Source organism: Chenopodium quinoa, unplaced genomic scaffold (assembly GCF_001683475.1).
Source record: "Chenopodium quinoa cultivar QQ74 unplaced genomic scaffold, ASM168347v1, whole genome shotgun sequence".
Classification (NCBI taxonomy): domain Eukaryota; kingdom Viridiplantae; phylum Streptophyta; class Magnoliopsida; order Caryophyllales; family Amaranthaceae; genus Chenopodium; species Chenopodium quinoa.
Genome location: NW_018743199.1, coordinates 867,202 through 886,711, shown reverse-complemented (window position 1 = coordinate 886,711; position 19,510 = coordinate 867,202). Strand labels below are relative to the sequence as shown.

General features: G+C 35.2%; 2 protein-coding genes across 6 annotated transcripts; one reads left to right on the top strand and one right to left on the bottom strand.

The window, feature by feature from the left end:
* Positions 1-3,580: 3,580 nt before the first annotated feature.
* Positions 3,581-8,720, top strand: LOC110733347 (mitochondrial substrate carrier family protein B-like). Of its 2 annotated transcripts, none has more exons than XM_021913380.1 (7): positions 3,581-4,138; positions 5,209-5,385; positions 5,472-5,621; positions 6,680-6,781; positions 6,873-6,943; positions 7,042-7,109; positions 7,544-7,852. In XM_021913380.1, the coding sequence occupies exons 1-7, from the start codon at positions 3,944-3,946 to the stop codon at positions 7,573-7,575; spliced, it is 795 nt and encodes a 264-aa protein (XP_021769072.1). In that variant the 5' UTR covers positions 3,581-3,943; the 3' UTR covers positions 7,576-7,852. The 2 variants fall into 2 exon arrangements, with proteins under 2 accessions (XP_021769072.1, XP_021769071.1); XM_021913379.1 differs by lacking the exon at positions 7,544-7,852 and adding an exon at positions 8,176-8,720 and having other exon boundaries at positions 3,591-4,138.
* A 3,705-nt stretch (positions 8,721-12,425) lies between these two features.
* LOC110733346 (protein DA1-related 2-like) lies at positions 12,426-18,450 on the bottom strand. 4 transcript variants are annotated; one of them, XM_021913374.1, is made up of 12 exons: positions 17,909-18,450; positions 17,480-17,676; positions 15,585-15,672; positions 15,298-15,442; positions 14,734-14,854; positions 14,488-14,571; positions 14,187-14,306; positions 13,825-14,037; positions 13,684-13,746; positions 13,481-13,596; positions 13,273-13,331; positions 12,426-13,111 (listed from the first exon to the last, which is right to left on the bottom strand). In XM_021913374.1, exons 1-12 carry the CDS (start codon positions 17,955-17,957, stop codon positions 12,786-12,788), a joined length of 1,581 nt encoding a protein of 526 aa, XP_021769066.1. In that variant the 5' UTR covers positions 17,958-18,450; the 3' UTR covers positions 12,426-12,785. The 4 variants fall into 4 exon arrangements, with proteins under 4 accessions (XP_021769066.1, XP_021769067.1, XP_021769070.1 ...); XM_021913375.1 differs by having other exon boundaries at positions 17,480-17,673; XM_021913378.1 differs by lacking the exon at positions 17,909-18,450 and adding an exon at positions 16,307-16,363 and having other exon boundaries at positions 15,581-15,672; positions 17,480-17,556.
* Between the last annotated feature and the right edge of the window lie 1,060 nt (positions 18,451-19,510).

Genomic DNA, 19,510 nt, shown 5'->3' with positions numbered 1-19,510 from the left:
AAACATGAGGTTCATAATGTTGGTTGAGAATTGGTAGCTATCGTAAAGTTTAATATTTGACTAAATGACTAATAAATGTTGTAGACAAATATACAATCAGTCGTTTGTCAATTAGCTGTAAAACGTGATAATGGATAAACATTCACAAATTATAGAAATGGTGCCCACAACTTAATATTTCTTGATTGTAAAATGTAATCCACTCATCCTAAACGGTAAACTTAGCTCATCCCTTGGATTTTGCTTCTAGTGTCTCTAATACCTTTTGGTAATTTGTTAAAAATACTTATAATTAGAGTTGATACAAAAACACGGAATAATTATTAGAGTTATTAGTAGTTCTCAATATGTGATAAATATAGGGGTGTCAATTCGGTTAAACAGTTCGGGTTTGGGTTGGGTTTATCAGTTTCGAGTTATAACGGGTCGGTTTATAACGGATTGAAATAATAAGCGGGTCGGTTTGGGTCGGTTTTGAAAATTATCGGGCCAGTTCGGTTTGGTTTTTTTAATTGCAGTTTCTATTCGGTTCGGGTCCTTATCGGGTCGGGTTCTAGTCGGTTCGGGTCATAATCAATTTGGGTTGAACTGGGTCGGTTTGAAAACGGGTTTAGCCCATTTAATGTGGGTTTCGGTTAAAAACAGTTCGGGTCTTAATCAGGACGGGTCGTAATTGGTTCGGGTCATAATCAGTTTGGGTTTAACTGGGTCGGTTCGAAAATGGGTTTCGGTTCAAAATAGATCGGGTGAAATCGGGTCCAACCATTATTGTTTCGGTTATAATCGGTTTAGATTGAACTTGGTTGGTTTGAAAACGAGTTTACCCAATTTGAAACGGGTTTCTAATCAAAATCATATCGGGTTAAAATTGAGTCGGATGATTATCGAGTCGAATTAGTCAGATAATGGGTAGGAACGAGTCATGTTATAATCAAGTCAAGTCATAAATAAGTTGGGTTTATCGAGTAGTGGGTTGAAACAAATTAGATCATAAACATATTGGGTAACAGGTTGTAATGACTCAGTCATAACGGGTTACGGGTTTTAAACGGTTTGGTCATAACGGGCTACGGGTCGTAAACGGTTCGGTCACAACGGGTTACGGATTATAACCGGTTCGGTCACAACGGGTTACGGGTTGGAACGATTTAGGTTTATTGGATTTTTATCGGGTTTTAACGGTTTTCGGTTTAAAACGGGTCGGGTTACTATCGGGTTTAAACGTAATCGGTTTGGGTTTCTTTCAGTTTCGGGTTGTAACGGTTTGGCTTGATAACGGGTCGGGTTAGTAACGGTTTGCACAAATTCGGTTTAGTTCAGTTTCGGTTTGGAAAAAATTGGGTCGGGTCAGTTTTCGATTTCCAAAAAACGGGTTTTAAACAGTTCAGTTCCTTTTCGGATCGGTTCGAAACAGTCGGATTTAAAGGTTCGGGTCAAAAACTGACAGCTCTAGATAAATACCATTAATTTTAAGTTCATTACACTGCATATGTTGTACAACGTGAGAATAAAATTGTGAGATGATTGGATTAAGTTCCAAGTTGGTGCCTATCCTTAATTCATGTGATTCACAACTTTATCTCATATAATAATTGGAATGAGAGGATATCATCGGCTCCAAGAACTTATGGGGTTCGGGTCATCCACCCTTCACAAGCAGTCTAATCAAGGAATTTATGTGTACCTTAATTTGTTTGCTAGGTCCTACTCAGTACTCAACTCATATGTAATCCAGAATCATCTCATATCCTGATTAATAAATATATGACACAAATTTTTTAAAATGACGTGTATATGTTAATTTATTATAAGACGGTGGGTTAAAGCTATCTTAAACATATTTAAAGATATACCCTTTATACTATAAAGATTAATATTTTTCTAATAACACATTTTTTATAAAAAAAAAAAAAATACTCTGTAAAATAAATAAAATTAATGTAACATCCACCTTACACAAAACTTGTTATATCTATAATTATTTTCATGGATTCTTTAATTATTTGGTCTGATTTTAATTGCTAGAGCTTTTGCAAAAGAAAATATATGGTCCTGTACTGGATGATTATTCCCTTTTTTTAGATGATATAATATTTTTTTAAGACATATTTTGCATGATATAGTGTAGTTTAAACAAATTAGTCAGCTTATGTAATTATCTTTCAAATTCATATAATAACTGTTAGATACTTTTTTTTAATGATAAATAATACACTTTTTGAATGATACGTTTACATAATCAGTTTCTGGATGATATATGATACAAAGTACATAAGATGGTTGGATACACTATAAATTATTGTGTATTGGGTCTATTCTAGATTTTACCTTATAGGAGAAGATTACCAAAGAGAAAACGGAACAAGTATATTAAAGATAAGTAAATTTTAGAATGATAAGATACTTGTTGATTTAGATGATAAATGAATTTTAAACCTATCTACTTCCTAACAAAGTACGGAGTATATTTTTATAATCCAATCGTTTAATAACTTAAATTTTTTTACATTTCTTTGTTGTTGGTATAGCTGATTATTTCGATATGTGATTTTACACTAATGATTTTTTATAATTTTTAAAAATTAATTAAAGATATTAATATACAAAATATAGGGTGAAAACTCTAACGAAATCATGAGTTTTGTTATGTCTTATATGCTTGGAGTTTAAGGCCATGTTTGGTAATTGACTTTTTAATGGTTTTTTTGGTTAGTTTTTGGCTTTTTTAGGTGGTCAAACAGCTAAAAAATTTGTTTGGTAATTGGCTTTTTAGTCAGCGAAAAAGCTGGCTTTTAAGCCAAAATGAAAAAGCTGCTTTGAGTAGCTTTATTGTTGGCTTGTTGGCTTGTTGGCCCACAAATTATCTAATAAACAGCCAACAACTAACAATTAATTTACCAAACACTTTTATAAACAGCCAGCTTAAGGGCGTGTTCGGCAAAATATAGCTGTGAAGATAGTTGTAGCTATGGAGGTAGCTGTTAGCTGTGTAGGTAGCTGTTAGCTGTCAACAAGTTGTTAGCTGTGAAGATAAATAATTTAGATATGAGTGTTCGGTAAAGTAGTGTTTGACTAGTTGTTACATATAAAAATCAATTTTTATTTTTAAAACTATAGATTAAATTTTCAACAGCTACTTGAAAAGCTACCTCTAATTTCAAAAGCTAATGTTTCTAACTTTTCACAAAAGCTACCTCCACCACTAAAAGCTACCCTAACCACTACTTTGCCAAACACTCACATTTTTTGTTGAGGAGTGGTTTGACTTGGTCAAACCACTAAAAGCTACTCAAAAGCTCACGCCGAACACGCCCTAAACAACCAATTTCAAAAGCCATTATAAACAGCCAAACATTCCAGCTGGTCAAACAAGTCAAATGAACCAGCCAACAGCCATTTGCCAAACAAGGCCTAAGTATGAACGGGAGCATGTGGATATAGTTTGCCCACCTTGTACTCAACTCCTCCTCACCACCGACTTATATTGAATTATTATGGTATCACATTAATGTTAAACCTTCACAAAAAAGTTTAATAGTGATTGAAGAATATTCGACTTTTAAGCTTAACCCTTATTTAAGATATTCTCTCACTTAACCTTAGTTTACTAGAAACCTGAGCAGTAAAAAAACCGTGGTTTAGTCGGTTTAGAGTTAGTTACGACGTCGTTTTACTCCCTCAAATATAATCCCAAATCACCTGATTTTCACCTTTCGTTCAAACCACGCAGAAATATACCAGCCAATTTTCAATTTCTAGGGTTTATACTCTTCAATTCCAAATTTAATTCACCAATAAAAAATCTCTTCAAAACTTTAAATTTTTCTAGATTCTTATGAATTCATACTAGGGTTTCCTTTAAATTTTGAATAATCTGAAAAAAAAACCCACAAATTTTGTTGAATTTGGAGAGAGAAACAGAGGAGAGAGAAAGTGATTCGTAATGCAGACGGAAGCAAGGGTTGGGGTAGTCGTTGATGGAGGACAAAGAGATGGATGTGCGCGTAAATATGTACAGGTGAATCAACAACAGAAAGCCCAAATTGGGACGGTTTCTCAGCTTCTTGCCGGCGGAATTGCCGGCGCCGTTAGTAAAACTTGCACCGCACCGCTTGCTCGTCTCACTATTCTTTTTCAGGTGAGAAAATCTCAAAGTTTTTCATATTTTAGGTCAGAGAATTTGATTTTACATTGTTCTTGAGTAACCTTTTGTTGGGTTTGGTTCAGGAATGTGGGAATTGTTGATTTTTGTAATGGGTTGATTTAGTTTTATGTAATTTGAAGGTTTAAGGATGAAATTGTTTTATTTTTATTTTATTTTTAGAAAAAGTAAGTAATTTGGGGGTTTTGTTGATTTTCTGTACAATTTGGGAAGATATGGTTTTGCCCTGTTATTGTTGAGTATGTGTGAATGTTGAATTCATTATTTTTTCTTTCTTGAAGGGTATTTTTTTTCTGTTGATTGATAATTGATAGAGTTGAACATGATGTAGATTGTTGAATTTTATTTGATAATAAATTATATGATGGAGGTAAGTGTTGTAGTCAGCTGGAGGTTGAGTACAACGTTGGCCGGAACGTTTGGCGGGAGTTTAGACTTTAGGTTGTCTTCTCTCCAAGTTATTTTTGACATTGGAACGTATTTTGTTCGAACTTGTGAGGGTATGTTTTGAACGTATGGAATTTGTTGTATCTGAGGATAAGATACTTATTTTGGCTGAAGTAATTCCAAGTAAATTGAGGAGAACATTGCCTTAATGCTATCTGACCAGTGAACACCGAATGAGCCATGTTGCTGTCCAATGTAGCTAGTTGTTTCTGGAATGTGATTTTGATTTGTGATTATTGATTAAAGATTCAATGGATTATTTAAATTCAGAGTTTTTAATCAGAGTAAAGTGATGATTACTTTTTTTTTTCTTATTATTGTGTACGGTTTGACAGCAGTTAGTGGTGCTATGTGAATTTTCGTTTCCTAATGTGTCATCAATATGGATTTTATTACTTGGTGATGTTCTTATTATTATTGTCTCTAATTAGAGTTCACAAGAGGTATTTACTGTTTGTCTTTAGTCCTTTTTAAGGTGTTTATTCAAACTTCTATGATTGTACTTTGTTTCAGCTAAAGATTAATAGGTTAGCTGTTTTAAGTTGGCTGCTCAGAAACTTGTCAAGTTCTCAATTATTTTAACATTGTACTGCTTTTAGGTGCAAGGCATGCACTCAGATGTAGCAACATTGAAGAAAGCTTGCATCTGGAAGGAGGCTTCACGAATTATGCACGAGGAAGGATTAAGAGCCTTCTGGAAAGGAAACTTGGTTACAATAGCTCATCGCCTTCCTTATTCCTCCGTCAGTTTCTACTCATACGAACGATACAAGAATGTTGGTATCCGCGTTTCATAAGCTTACCACACATTCCCACACTACTAAACTTGTTATCTGACATTTTCTTTTAATATTTCTCGCAGCTTCTGCAGTCATTTCCTGGATTAGAAAGTAGTAGTGAAAATATAGGCGCACATATCTTTGTGCGGCTGACAGGTGGCTTTTTAGCTGGAGTAACTTCTGCAGCTGCTACTTATCCTCTAGATTTGGTGAGGACACGGCTTGCTGCACAAGTAAGTTTTCTCAGCCAAACTCTATTATTTGGGTCATTATCTTGTTTGTTGTGTGAAGATATTGTTGTTCATTTCTTCAATCATCCATTTCTGTTTTTGCTTTTTTTTTTTTTTTTCATTTCATTTCTCATCTGGACTGTTAGACTGCTTTTATGCTGTATGTATTTGTTGATATGGATATTAGTACTCAATATAGTGTAATACACCAATACCTTTAGCCTTATCTCTGGGGACCAACAATTACTCCAAAACTTCTTGCCAACCAACACTCCATCAGATACAAGATACTTCCAAGGTTCAAAGTAGAAAGGTTCTTTTACCCCTCAGGATCAAAACACCAAGTCAGATTAAAATACTTTTGAGTTTGTAAGTAGAAAACAAAGAACAGAAAATTAATTGTTTTTTGAATTAAAATGTCAATTATTTATATGAGCACATAATTTTTGCCTTTTTTCCTGCCAAATTCTTTAATTTATGGAGGATTTTTTAAAAGGCTACCACTTTTCAGGTGTGGTGGGTTTGTGCAGAGTTTCATATACAACCTGTTTAAAAGAGCATTTTAAATGTTCTAGTTTCGGTTTGAGATATTTAGTCTATATTTAACACGCTTAATTTCGTGTTGGGTTCATCATTTCCAAATGACCCGCTTCTACCTGTTTTGTGCTGTATTTGAGTTATCCTTTTGTATGAGCTTTTACTAGTTCTTGGTTTGAAAAGGAAGTACACAAGACAAATCAGAGCGCCTGATCTGAAAAATTGGGAAAAAAAAAAAGTGATCTGTTTGTTTCTCTGATTTGTAATATTAATATGCAATTATTTGAACTCTCGATGAAGTGTTTCCTTAAAAGTTAAAAGTAGTGGTTGCATTAAAATATCGTGGTTTTGCCTTTTGTCTCTGCATGGCTGTTGCTTATATCAATCAGTTGGCTTGGAAACCAGTGTAGTCAATCGATTTTGATCAAATGTTTAATCACTCTCGATTCTCTTTTTTGTATTTATCAGTTTTCCATCTTAGAAACTCTACCTATGTCTTATAACTTTGTTCAACATTCTTGCAGACAAATGTGACATATTACAAAGGTATATGGCATGCACTACATACCATTAGTAAAGAAGAAGGCGTTTTTGGTCTTTATAAAGGGATTGGGGCAACACTTTTGGTAATCCTTCATTCTTATTTGACCAACATTTATGCTATGCTATTGAAGAATGTTCCTCTAAACAATTGATTTATCTAACTTTTCTTTGTAGAGTGTGGGGCCAAATATAGCGATCAGCTTCTCTGTATACGAGACTTTGAGGTCTTATTGGCAGTTGCAGAGGTGCTTAATGCATTAACTTTACTATATGATGATGTCAATATACTGGTCTTTCAACTATCCATGTATAACTGATTTATTTCCATATTTTTGGATCACAGGCCCCAAGATTCCACTGTGCTTGTGAGTCTTGCTTGTGGAAGTATATCTGGTGTTGCGTCATCCACTGGTGAGCGAATCTAAATTTACTTTAAGAAACTAGTAGTTTTGTGGAAGCTTTCACATTTTTTGTTTATAGCCATCTACTCATCTTACGTGTTATCTGAACGATTCAGAGCACCTGTCACTTTGACACGTTTAGGTGTTCGCACTTGTTACTTGATCGTCAATCTGGAATGATATTTGACCGTACTTGAATTATTTTCCAATGACATGTATGGCTGCCAATGTTTGACATTAACTATTATTCTCTCCTTTTTTTTTATTTATTTTTTATTTATTATTTTTTTTTTATGCTGAAAACTGTACTGAATTTATCGTAGAGAAGGCCAGCATGGAAGAGAAATTTCTGGATGACTAGTTAGATATTTTTAACTTCGTTGTTTAGATACTCATGAGTATTGTGGAGAAGTTAATACTTCTAGTTATATGCTTTTGATGCAGAGAAACAGGCTGAGGTGCTGGCTCTGCACTAAATGTCTAACAAGACTGACACTAGAGCCAGGAACCAGGAAGTTGTTTAATTTTTGCAAATGATTTTGCAGGGAATTAAATTAGAATTTATCTTAAATTCCTAAATCCTAATACTTGAATTTTATTGACTCTTTTGATTCAAAAGGGTCTTGCTTGGATTAATTTCATCTTCAAAGTCTATCAAGCATTGCAGTTGGTCTCTTTTCTAGGGAAGCACCAGTCTCAGATGATTTGAAACCTGTTCTCCTATGCCAAATGTGAGAGGCTTCCTCTTGTGAGGTATGCTTCTCACTTAGGCTTCCTTTGTGGTGGATGTGAACATTAAAGGCCAAGTCTTTTGAGTTCATCTATTACACTATTGCTTTGCTCATCTTTTTTATTTCCATGAAGCTTTGATTTGTGTGTTGAGAATATGATTAGTCCTCTTCCAATGTTGGGCATTAGCTAGCAATTTCTACTGTATAATTGTGGCAAGTAATGGTGATCACTGCCACCTATTCATTTCATTTTGTTGGTAATTTGATTCTGTTACATATCTTGTTTTGAAAACCTAAATGAGCTACATTTTGTACTTCACTGATGTTACTCTCCTGTAACTGCAGCAATATTTCCCATTGATTTGGTAAGACGAAGGATGCAATTGGAAGGAGCTGGTGGTCGTGCACGTGTATACAACACTGGTATTTTTGGTACATTTAAGCATATCATCCGGACAGAAGGATTGAAAGGACTGTACAGAGGGATTCTCCCTGAATTCTATAAGGTTGTCCCCAGTGTAGGCATTGTTTTCATGACGTACGAGACAATGAAGAAGTTTTTGTCGGATAATGCTGTAGATCAGTAGCTTCCTGTTGGAAACAAATGTTCCAGTAAGGATGTATTCAGATTGACAGAGAAGTTTTTCGATATGCTGCTCCATTGATGTCTTTGCAACCTCTTTTTACTTTGTCTAGACCGCTAGTTTGGTGGCAAATTTTGCTCCTGTCACCCTTAGAAAATTTACTTGTATACATCATTGAAAAATGTTTTTATCAATGTTAAGTCGTGTGGAGAATGTGCTCATCTCCTTTCTCAGATATTTCTCTCATTTTGAAGCCCTTGTATGAGAATAAATTAGAATCATAATGGAAAGGAATTCGTAAAGCAATATGTTCTGCTATATACGAGTACAAAATAAGCTTGCTTGGTGAGAATGTGAGATGGTGGGGAACTCACTGTTACAAGTTCAAGCCCCACCACGGGAAGTAGAGAGATTCTCTTACCTTCCTCTCGTCTCGCTTTTCAAGCACAGACCTATTTCTAGGACAACAGTAGTTTTATATTCCAATCCGTTTGCTATTCTATGACTTATTTATTTCAGTACAAAAAACGTCAAATAAAAGGGTTACAACTAGAGCTGTCAAAAGTTGACCCGACTCGAAATACCAACTCAAACCCGATTATTAACCGAACCATCAAAACTCGAAAAAATAGTGACCCAAACCCGACCTGAAACCAACCTTAGACCCAAGTTGACCCGAGTATGTGAGACCCAAACCCGAACATTAATTGACCTGGAGATGACTCGACTCGAATGTAACTCGTAAGTTATTGACCTAAACTAACCCAACTTAAACCGAAATTGACCCAAACCCGTTTTAACCTGTCAAAACCCGAATTTAACCCGACTTGGTACTAACCTGATCTGAATTCAACCCGACCCGTTCCTAACTCGACCCGAATTTAACCCAACCTGTTACAAACCTGACCCGAAATCAACCCAACTTGTTACTAACCTGACCCAAATTAAACCCGACTTGTTATTGACCAGACCAGAATTTTACCAGACCTATTACTAACCTGACCAAAAAATTCAACCCGATCTGTTAGTAACCCGACTCGAAATGAACACGACTTATTATTGACCCGACCAAAATTCAACCCAAATTGTTCCTGACCCGATTTCAAATCACCTTAAATGCAATTTAGACCACCTTTTTATTGTTGATTAAAACATTTTGTCTAGGGAGACCAAGTCAATCCAGGCGAGCAAAAGAAAGTAGCATCATCATCAAATTAAAGAATTAAATATCGTATATATTTGTTGTTTGGTCAAAGGAGATAATTTACCGGTTTACAACTTGTGCCAATTTCATTAACTCAAGCCTACCACAAACATTTATGACAACATATAATGATCATATATGGTTCCAAACGGCATTATATGAACCCGAGATGTGTCTCCTAAAATCTAAAGGCTTTTCTACACCGGGCTCCAAAACCTCAAAAATTTCTCAAAAAACGTGGATATAAGCCTTCAATTTTGGAATTTTTTTACTTTATTTCGTCCGGAAATAAAAATTGCCGAAATGTTTACCATGGTCCCTAATATCCTCCGGTAATCCAATTGGGTAGGTGGAACCATCCAATTTGCCTTTAACCAACCAATTTACCGGTTTACAATTAGCACCGATTTCATTAACTCAAGCCTACCACAAACATTTATGACAACAAATAATTATCATATATGGTTCCAAACGACGTTATATGAACCCAAGATTTATTCCCTTAAATCTCAAGTCTTTTCGACACCGAGTCCCGAAACCTCCAAAATTTCTTAAAAAACGTGGATATTAACCTTCAATTTTGGTATTTTTTGACTTTTTTTCGCCCAAAAATTATAATTTGTCGAAATTTCTACCATGGTCCTTAATACCCTTCGTGAGTCCAATTGGTTGGGTGAAACCATCCAATTTGCATTTAAACGACCAATTTATCGGTTTACAACTTGTGCTGATTTCATTAACTCAAACCTACCACGAACATTTATGGCAACATATAATGGTTATTTATGGTTTCAAACGGAATTATGTGAACCCGAGATGTATCCCCTTAAATATCATTACTTTTCGACACCGGGCCCCGAAACCTTCGAAATTTCTCAAAAAGCGTGGATATTAGCCTTCAATTTTGGAATTTTTTTGGCTTTTTTTCGCCTGGAAATAAAAATTGGCGAAATGTTTACCATGGTCCCTAATACTCTCCGAGAGTCCAATTGGGTGGGTGGAACCATCCAATTTCCATTTAAACAGCCAATTTACCGGTTTACAACTTGCACCGATTTACCGGTGTACAACGACCAATTTAATTAACTTGCACCGAACCCGACTTGAACCGAAATTGACCCAAACTTGTTTTAATCCGTCAAAACCCGAATTTAACCCGACTTGTTACTATCCTGACCTGAATTCAACTCGCCCCGTTCCTAACCCGACCGTAATTAACCTAACCTGTTACAAACCCAACCCAAAATCAACCCGACATGTTATTGATCTGACCCAATTCAACCCGACTTGTTATTGACCCGATCCGAATTTTACCAGACCTATTATTTACCCGACCCAAAAATTCAACCCGATCTGTTATTAACTCGACTCGAAATTAACACAACTTGTTATTGACCCGACCTAAATTCAACCCAAATTATTGCTGACCCGATTTCAAATCACCTTAAATGCAATTTAAACCACCTTATTATTGTTGATCAAAGCATTTTATCCACGGAGACCAAGTCGGTCTAGGCCAGCAAAAGAAAGGAGCATCATCCTCAAATTTAAGAGTTAAATATAGTATATATTTGTTGTATGGTTAAAGGAGATAATTATCTTCCTAAATTATAGACTATAGTTCCCTAGTATATTGCCATATATATTATAGTCAAAGACTCAAAGGAAATAATTAGCTTGATAAAAATGATAATTATCTATGTTGAACCCGAATATGACTTGACTTGGACATGACCCGACCTGATTGTAACCTGCAAATTATCGACTTGAACATAACTCGACTTGAATCCGAGAATGACCCGACTTGGAAATGACCCAACTTGATTATAACCCGCAAATTATTGACTTGAACCGAACACGACTCAAACCCGAGAATGACCCGACCTGATCCTAACCCGCAAATTATTGACTTGAACTGAACCCGACTCGAACTCGAGAATTTCCCTAAACCGTTTTAACCCGTGAAAACCCGACCTATTATTCACACGACCCAAATGTAACCCGGCCTGTTATTAGCCCGACCTAATCCCGATCCAAACCCGATAAGAAGTATGACCCGAAGTGACCCGACTCAAGCATGACCCAACCCAAACCTGACCCGCATAGGTTATGGAATTAATCCGAATTGACCCGAGCCGAGTTGACCCGACCCATTTACCCGAATTGATAGCTATAGTTACAACGAGTTCATGATATCACTAATTTTAGTTTTATTGCTTTTATGTCTTTTTTTATGTATAATTATAAATTTAATGAACTTCCATATTGATACGTTTATCATAGGTTTGTATTGAATATGTCTTTATTTTCTTACCATATGTATTTAGTTAAGTTTTAATTGATAATCTGTATGTTACAACTCTTACAATGATAAACACATCAAAGTTGGTATGTAGTAATGCAGCACATTCCATATTTTTATATTCTAGAATTTCTGTTTAACCCTAGAAGTAATAGAATAAATTTGAAATTTTGTTTAATTTGTGTCAAAAGCTAACTTTTTATAAATTTAATCGCTAATATTTATTCTTATAAAAATGTAGTTTTTTTTTTTTTTTAAAAAAAAAGGTAAGATACAGGGGTCTCCCACCCTATCACAAGAATGTGAGGGATGAGGATCAAACCCCCAACTACTTGGGGGGGGGGGGGGGGAGGGGTTGATGGAGGGATCCTATGTCCTCTCTTATAACTAATTATAAGTATGTAGTTGGAGTAATGGAGTGTGCAAAAAGTAATATAGGGCTATTATTTTATACAATTGGCTTCGGTTTTGTATCAAAAAGAACAAGAGACTAAGCAAGCAAGGATGAAAGGCTGGAAGAACTTCCTTCCAAAAGAATAATTCAAGTTCAGAATTCCTTAATTGTATCAATCATGGTAATTCAACTAATAACAATAACAGTAAATAAAATACAAGTGATTTCTCAACAAATATACGGGCAGTACTTGGACAGTTTATTATGTAATCGTGTAGAATCTAATAATGTGATGTGTAAATGACCCCATAAAAACCAAGGGTGGAAACTCAATTTAAGATTTCCATGGTCAGCTGATGTTGAAACTCAGAGAGTTGAGACCGAAGAAGAGAGGAACTATCCTGTATGCTGTATCTGTCAGAGTGAATGTAATAGAAAGAGGAAGGGGTGAAAGGAGGGAGCTTGGTTTCTTTATATTGGAAAACTTCCAGTGAGATGTATATGATTTAAGGTACGACGTAAACCATATGTATTGACAGCTGCATTGGCTGCTCTAAATCCTCCACCATAAGCTGGAGAAGCATCATGGGCAATCTGGTGCAGGAAAAACTCACCCAACTTCTTCTCAACCTCAGAAGTCCTGCCTTTTTTCGAAGATGAATATGAAGATGTAGATGTAGAAGCTGTAGATGTGGATGGCATATTTCGAAAACCTGGCATCACCTCCGACTCAAGCCACATATACGAAAGCACTTGACAAATACCCTCCTCAACCTCAGGACTAAGATTACGGTAGCCTGCACAATTTTTTAAAATCAAATTCAGGTGTAGGTGAATAATTAATGTTCTTGCTGAATAAGAAAAAGTATTACAAAGTAATTACTCTAATATGTTTCTCATTTTGAAAGCATCACCAACTTTGAGGATAGCTAGTGTATTTCTACAATATAAACAATACCTTTAAGACGTAACCATCCATGCATCAACTCATGAGCAAGTATAGCACCCGTCAACAACCTGTACGTAAACAAAGCAAAAATTATCATCGATTAGCATATTGAAGAACATTAATAGATCTGATTGAAATTCTTATAATGAATTGTAGACAGCAGCCTCCAGTGTGAGCTAGGTTCAATATTGTAACAATCATTAGTAGTGAAGCTTACCTAGGCAAACCATAGAGAACAAGAATTGCTGTAACTTCACATTTTCGGGTTAGCTTCTGGGGTTGTGTTCTCATTCCTACCAGTCTATGTCCTCCAATTTTTGGCCTTCTAAGTATCTGGTTGATTTGGAAAAGAATAAATGGTTGACATAGATAGATAATAAATCTATATATAAAAGGGGAATGAGGATCATAAGGACATACACTGGTCACAGTCTGCTCTTCAGAAAGACATAAACCTCTGGTCTCTGGCATGTGATGAAAGCCCTTGAATACAATCATTCACCGGGTTTAGAGATTGTTCACAAAAAAATTATTAAAAAAAATAGAGAAACTGCTAATTACATTTTTCTCCCCTACAATAGCTTCATTTAGGGCTTGTCTTTCAACCAAAAGCATGGGAATTTGTTGATCAATCCTCATGTTCATCCCTTCATAATAATCCCTGATAGCATGATAGAGAGGTTGACAATCTCCAGTATCCATGATGGCAGATTCCATGCACTCTAAGCATAAACTCCTTCCATCCCCCAAGGCAATGTACCTTGTATTCCAAGACTTTAAAATGGAAAAATTAGGAAACATAAGCCAAGAGAAAGCAGAAGTCACGTATATCAGAAAAAGAGGGATTGCAATCCACAATGCAGTATTCTATTAATCTGTTTCTGAAATTAGGTAAATGAACAAGATATATTGCTGTAATGTACCTCTAAACGTTCACAACTGCAGCAACGAGCTGTGTGATCATGCTCATGTGAGGGACAATATTTCTGTGTCCAGAATGGGTGGCATCGATACTCAATTAAACCAGCTGCATTTGTTGGAATCTGAAAATGAAGGATAAGATATACTTCATAGTCTACTCGATGATAAAACCTCATTCTGATAGGAAAAACTATTAATATTTAATTCCAACATTCACTATCACTAGGAAATACTTCATATAACAAATAAGAATAGAACGGGAAAGGGCCACAGATCAGAGGACAAAAGTTGGCATTTCCTTACAAATTGGTGACAAACTTCACACTTCGGATGAGTTAACTCCTTGAAACAGGTTTTATGGTATGGATCTTTCCCTGACAAAGAAAACTTGAATCAACAGAAAAAAGTAAGACTTGTTTCAACATAAGGAAAAATTTGTTAATATTTTGAACAGAGGTAATACATTGGTATAACAGGGGGGAACATTATACTAGCATGAAAAATTGTAAACAGATACAATATATTATTAGATAGGACATGTTGGACTACCTCATGCTCAGTGATGGGTTGACGGCAAGAGCGACAGCAAAAGCATTCTGGATGGAAAAATGTTCCCATGCATCCAAGATAATTGCCATACCCAATTTCACCGTTGCACCCACTGCATAATCTGCAATCCAGAGCATTAACCATAAGTCAGCATATGCATTTCAAGGTTGGAGATGTCATAAAGTAGAAATACCAGAACTGAAATTTTAAATCTAAGATTTTATTAACATTAAGGTCATAAAGGCATAAAGCCAATGGAGACCTTTTTTCCAAATTTCTATTTATGAGCAACTGATAACATTCAATGATTCACAGCAAACTTCAGAAGACTTGTGTGCTGAATAAAAGGGAATACAAAGATCATTGTAATTGTTTCAGTTTTCCTCCTTCAATTCAGATTTTAATATAGTTACTAGATAAGGAATTCGGCATAGTGATTTCTGATAAACCCCAAAAAAATTGAAAATGATTCCAAAAAAGTCAAATATAAATCTAGCAGGAAATACAAGGGCATTGCAACTCAAAAATGGGATGGAAAGAGAGAGAGAGAGAGAGATTCTGTACCTATAGCTTCTAGGAAAGAATGGGACTGGATCATAAGGAGGATAATCAGGATAAGTGGGCATATAGGGGGTATAGGAAGGTCTATGCAGACTATCTTGTAGACCTCTTGCAGTATCGTCATCATTATCTGTGCGCCGTTTATAGCCTGAAAGTGCGGATACTGATTCAGTAACAGGATCAAGGAGAAAAAGGTGATGTAGTGTAGCTTGGAAAATGTGGGTTAGAAAGAAATATTATAGAATGAAAAGCACAGCCATTAGGCTCAATTCTTATTTAACAATACCTACCACCTGGTCTTTTGAAGTCATCTGACAAAGAGAGAGCAAGCGCATGGTCTAACTCATCCTGGTCTTTACTTGCTCTAGGTCGATCATCCTGACGCCATTGTAAATGCAGGTTAAGTTTTTACATTATATATTATGAGCTAACTTGTACAAAAGTGAAATCAAAACAGCAGATGAAATCAATTCCAATAGACTGTACAAGAAAAATGGTTATACTGAAAATTATATATGTTCTATGTTGGGGCCAATGCTTGTTCCTGGTAGCTAAATATGCAAACTTGTTAAATGTTTGAAAGTTCAAGCGACGCAGAATAGACCTGTTTCTAACAGCATATAAGTAAAGGTAAAAATTCTGCATCCACCATTATTCGTATATAAGAATCAGTCTGGAATACACATGAAAGTGAATTCTATCTTTCACAGCCTGTTTGGTAGTCAGCTATAAATAGTGGTAATGGAAAGAAATTTAACTGTAATTTGGCAAACAGAGTAACATCCTAATGTCCATAGTTATGCAATCTCATCCCAAAACTTGTGTGTTTTTTCATAAATATCCATTACCACCCAATACCACTCCCCCAAGTAGTTAACGGATGGTAATGAAAATTTGTGAAGGACAAGAGATAGTTTGAGGGTGAATTAGCATTACCATGGGATTGGACATTGATTTTTCTTACATAGCAAACACAAACTCATTCTCATTACCACTATTTATCACCACTTACCAATCAGGTTGTAGACTTTTTGTCTTCTAACCGCTCAATACTTTGGGCTAGCAAAGACTAACACAAAAAGGGAAATTTTGTAAGGAGCACCATCTGTTGATCTAAACAACATGTTTGAACATTCTTCATCAGATTATGAAAGCTTAGTTTAGTTGATGTTCCCCAATGCAAAGAGTTGGTACACAATTAATAAATCCAAAATAACAAAATTGTGTGATGTGACAAGAAAATTAGTATCTCCTTTCAAGTTCACGTGTTTGAAACTCTGTTCTGTGCCACAATGGCGCTTACACAATAAAGTGATGCATCTCTTCATAAATTCATAGTAATTTGTGTTGAGACTGTTGGCTGAATTTGCGAATTAAGATTATACTACGTATACAATTATCATGATCTATGAACTACTTCGTAATATGGAAGGAGGGGAAATGATACTTTTATATAGTAGAGCATTACTAGAAATAAGGAACTACGGAGCACATCTAAACTCAAAAAACTTCTTTTTTTTAAGGAATAAAAACAGGGTTCTCGTTACTTTGATACAATTCACTATAAGTAGGATTACAGCTATAAAATAAGTTAATAAGATATCATTTTTCTCAGAATATGGATTCATGATCTGAGATATGTATTGCTTGTAGCAGGCTCACAAAGAATTTGGGATGCCTGGACTTCAAGCAACCCATTCCCCTCCTCCTAACCCAAAAAAGGAAAAGCAGAAAAGGAGAACAAAAAAGAAAAGGAATCCCTGTATGATCTTTTTCTTGGTCACCCTTAAATATCTTATAGAATAGTAAAAATGTTAAAAAATGAAATCCTTGCAAAATACAATGTAAAAGGAAACTTTACAGAAATTACATGTTTTTTCCCTGTTTAAAAAATTCAGCTTTTGGGTCCAATTCTTCTACTGTAGTAAATATGCCATTACCACTTTCTTATGGAGCACATTTTCACGTTTCATCAATTATAAAAAATGGGGCAAAAGACTAAAGTGCAATAGCACCATTTAGTGCCTACCTAACAAGATTGAACTTTGGAAGATATGATGTAGGCAATAACCAGCTTCAATTATTCTACATGACATGTTAGAAAGAACTTATTTGTTACTCAACATGATTTGCTAGTTAGAATTATGAATACTTGTAAAAGATCAAGTTGTGTTACATGTATTACCAATGATCTAGAAGGTGCCCGCCAAACCATATTTTCATCCTCGAGAAACTGTGGGTGTCGACCACCAGCTGATGAGCCACGACTAGACCCCCCACCACCTCCACCACCACCGCCACCATTGCCGCCTTTAAAAATCTTACTCAACCATTTCATAAACCGCGATTTCTTCTCTGTATTCGGATTAGCCGAAAGGCCTGCTTATCATTATTACAAACCACTTCAGAACTTCATAACTATATCATCATCTAAATTTCAGTCAATTTTTTTTTTTTTAAAAAAAAAAAATAATAATAATATTACTAAGTCCCATTTATTAAACAGAACATGATCAAGCGCGAAGCTTAAGAGTTCATTGACGCATTTTATCGAACACATGAGCTGCATACCCAAATAAAAAAGTTAAAAAAACGGCATAAAGAAGAAGCTTACCATAAATACAAGGCTGAGAAAAGTGTTGAATTTCAGTAGAATCAGCCATGAAAATGGAATTGTGAAGCTAATAAACCGCTGAAGTTTGGAGGGGGAGTTGAAAAGCGAGAAAGGGAGATTTTATGGAATGAAAAGGACCCCAAAATTGAAGAGAGAGAAAAAAAGGAAAGAAGAAGAAGTAAAGGGTGGGAAAATAAAGAGTAGTACAGATTGAAGAAAGTGGGCATCGTAAAAAAAAGGGAAAACCCAGAAAAATAAAAATAAAAAAGGAGAAATACAGAGAAGAGATTCTTGGCTTGGAAAAAGGAATGAAGAAGAGAAGAGAGAGAAAGAAAAGGATTGATCAAAGAGAAGGGAATCTAATTGAGGAGGATGATCGTTGAAAAAGGTGGTTTAAACGGCTGAAAGAATTTGAGGGGAAATTCGATTTCTGTGGAACTGGGTTTAGGAATTATTTGGAAATATGGAATCATTATTATTTTGTGTTGTGTGTGTTTTAATGGAGGAATATGAATATCTTCTTCTTTCTATCTATCATTTGATTTGAATTTTAAGGCGGGCAAAAAAATACGGAGTATTAGTGTTTTGACTCAGCTGGGGACGGCTAAAGTGTCATGACTCATGATGGTGCCTTTTTATTTTGAACCGTCCTTTTGGGAGGGGGTTGGGTCCGGATGGGCAAGTGGTGATATGGATGATGTTACGCGAAATTGAACCGATGTTGAGTTTAATTGAACTGAAATGAATAAGTCCAAAATAATATGGCTTTAGTAAGACAGACTTTTAGCAGACACTGACATGAGTACAATTTCAATAGGTTGATGGCGTGTTTTGTTTGCCTTTTAAAATAAAAGCTTGATGTAAGCGGGTTTGGTTAATCAGGTCCAATTCGATATACATATTACATAAAAAAATCAAAGTTAAATTAATCAGATCTAATCAAGTCTAAATTTAATTTTAGATTAATCCAAGTCAACAAAACACAACTTAAGTGACTATGGGATAATAGAGATATTATTAATTCATTGCTATTTTAAGAAGAAAAAAAGTGCATTTGAAGGATCTCAAGGAATGAAATTGCAAGAAAACAGAGGAAAGATCAAAGAAAAATGATGTACAAATTATAGTTTGGTAGAAAATAAGGGCTTTCATTGACTAAACATTCAAAGGGCACAAATGATAACAACTTATCCAAACTATAAACTACTTGTATATGAAATACAATGATGATCTCGTCTCGAATATTTCACACCCGCTTACTCTAATATCATACCAAGGGTCTGTTCTGATTTACTAAACTAAACTGATTAGAGCTAAATTGAACTGAATTGAAATTAAGCCAAAGAAAACAGGCCCCAATAGCATTTTAATCAACATATAATCTAACATTAATGAAGTGACAATATTTTCCGAAAATCCTCTCAATAATTAGCTTAATTTGCGTGGTGCGTGCTACTATAGGGAAATGCAAAGTACAAGATAAAATCAATCTTTCAAACAACATTCATAATCATACTAGCATAAAAAATTCTACAATCAAAGAAACGATAAAAAAAAGAGCGATAAAAAGATAAGAGGCATAAACATGTACATTATGTGACT

Excerpts from the sequence above, each read along its gene's own strand:
- LOC110733347 (XM_021913379.1), top strand. The coding sequence starts at position 3,944 with ATGCAGACGGAAGCAAGGGTTGGGGTAGTCGTTGATGGAGGACAAAGA. Across the intron at positions 4,139-5,208 it reads GTCTCACTATTCTTTTTCAG|GTGCAAGGCATGCACTCAGA; the intron begins GTGAGAAAATCT and ends TACTGCTTTTAG. Across the intron at positions 5,622-6,679 it reads GGACACGGCTTGCTGCACAA|ACAAATGTGACATATTACAA; the intron begins GTAAGTTTTCTC and ends ACATTCTTGCAG.
- LOC110733346 (XM_021913374.1), bottom strand. The coding sequence starts at position 17,957 with ATGGCTGATTCTACTGAAATTCAACACTTTTCTCAGCCTTGTATTTAT. Across the intron at positions 14,038-14,186 it reads GCAGTTGTGAACGTTTAGAG|TCTTGGAATACAAGGTACAT; the intron begins GTACATTACAGC and ends TCCATTTTAAAG. Across the intron at positions 13,112-13,272 it reads TGGATGGTTACGTCTTAAAG|GCTACCGTAATCTTAGTCCT; the intron begins GTATTGTTTATA and ends AAAATTGTGCAG.